The sequence below is a fragment of the Mus caroli genome, chromosome 16 (genome assembly GCF_900094665.2).
Source record: "Mus caroli chromosome 16, CAROLI_EIJ_v1.1, whole genome shotgun sequence".
In the NCBI taxonomy this organism is placed as follows: domain Eukaryota; kingdom Metazoa; phylum Chordata; class Mammalia; order Rodentia; family Muridae; genus Mus; species Mus caroli.
Window position 1 is genome coordinate 81983523 of NC_034585.1, and position 1667 is coordinate 81985189.

Consider the following 1667-nt stretch of genomic DNA (forward strand, 5'->3'; position numbering starts at 1 on the left):
AGAGGCAGGCGGATTTCTGAGTTCGAGGCCAGCCTGGTCTACAGAGTGAGTTCCAGGACAGCCAGGGCTACACAGAAAAACCCTGTCTCGGAAAAAACAAAAAAAAAAAAAAAAAAAAAATAATAATAATGGAGTAAAAAACATTAGGCAACATGGATTTTCTTTGTCCAAATAGTAGTGGTAATATTTTGCTTTTCTCCATATTTTAAGAGTGGTAAGAAAAGTATAAATGATAAAAATGTGAAAATGACAATGGAGGAAGAAGATAAAGACAGTGAGGAAGAGAAAGATGACAGCTACATGAAAACAAGGAGTGATCTTCCCTCAGGGACAAGCAAGCACCTACAGAAAAAGGCAAAGAAGCAGGCCAAAAAGCAGGCCAAGGTGGGTACCTACGGGGACATTATGCTTTGTCTATAGTTACATTTATTTATTTATTTATTTATACAGTGTATGTGAGTACACTGTAACTGTGTAGATGGTTGTAAGCCTTCATGTGGTTATTGGGAATTGAATTTTAGAACTTCTACTTGGCTCTGGTCGGCCCTGCTCACCCACTCCTTGTTCATTCTGACGCAAAGATTTATTTATTATTATAAATAGGTACACTGTAGCTGTCTTCAGACACGCCAGAAGAGGGAGTCAGATCTCATTAAGGGTGGTTGTGAGCCACCATGTGGTTGCTGGAATTCGAACTCAAGAGCTTCAGAAGAGCAGTCGGTGCTCTTAACCACCAAGCCATCTCGCCAGCCCCTAGTTACTTGTTTTTTTTGTTTTTGTTTCTTTTTTTTTTGGTTTTTTCGAGACAGGGTTTCTCTGTATAGCCCTGGCTGTCCTGGAACTCAGAAATCCGCCTGCCTCTGCCTCCCAAGTGTTGGGATTAAAGGCGTGTGCCACCACGCCCGGCTTAGTTACTTGTTTTTTATAAATAAAAACTTTTGTTAGCATGCAGAGTGGTGAGGTTTAACACTATCCTTTTTGTTTTGTTTGAAATTTTATTTATTTTTATGTAAATGGGTATTTTGTTTACATTGTTGTGCCAGGAAGCGTTCATGAATCCCAAAAGAGCACCAAGGAGCCGGTAATAGCACTGGGGTCTCTTTATTACAAGCTCAGGCTTGGGCTCTCCTCCAGCCCAACCCTGACACAGCAGGACAGGAAGGGAAGGTGGAGCATAAAGTAAGTGAGGGGGCGTCTATCCTGGCAAGTATCTGAAATTCTGCTGTAAGCTAACAGGTGGGTACTCTCAAGCAAGACAGTCACCAAAGGTCTGAAAGGACGTCTGAAACCATCAGACTAGATTTTGATTAACTGTTGCTAGGAAGTAGCTAGGGAGTAACTTTGGCCAGGACAAGCCATGGGATCCTTCCTTAGCTGTAGGTCAAGTTCTCAGGCTTTTTTTCCCTTTAAGATGGAGGCTGGTCCCAAGATGGAATAGGGTTGGCTTTTGCAGCATGTCTGTTCATTCAGCACATTTAGGACTGGTGCCACCACCACCAGCCAGAAGAGAGTATCAGATGCTCTGCAGTTGGGGTTCTGATGGTTGATAGCTGCTCAGAGGGTGCTAGGAATTGAACCTCGGTCTTCAGAAGAGCAGCCATTCCCTTCCCTTCCCCTTCCTCTTCCCCTTCTTCCCCTTCCCCTTCTTCCCCTTCCCCTTCTTTCCC

General features: G+C 43.6%; 1 protein-coding gene across 5 annotated transcripts in view; it reads left to right on the top strand.

Annotated features, from left to right (window-relative positions):
- Usp16 (ubiquitin specific peptidase 16) overlaps positions 1–1667 on the top strand; it is a 31351-nt gene that overhangs the window by 23599 nt on the left and 6085 nt on the right. For all 5 annotated transcript variants that reach the window (XM_021185640.2, XM_029470395.1, XM_029470394.1 and 2 more), the window contains one exon: positions 211–384. In XM_021185640.2, the coding sequence (XP_021041299.1) occupies positions 211–384 (174 nt within the window). The remainder of the gene's footprint in view (positions 1–210; positions 385–1667) is intronic.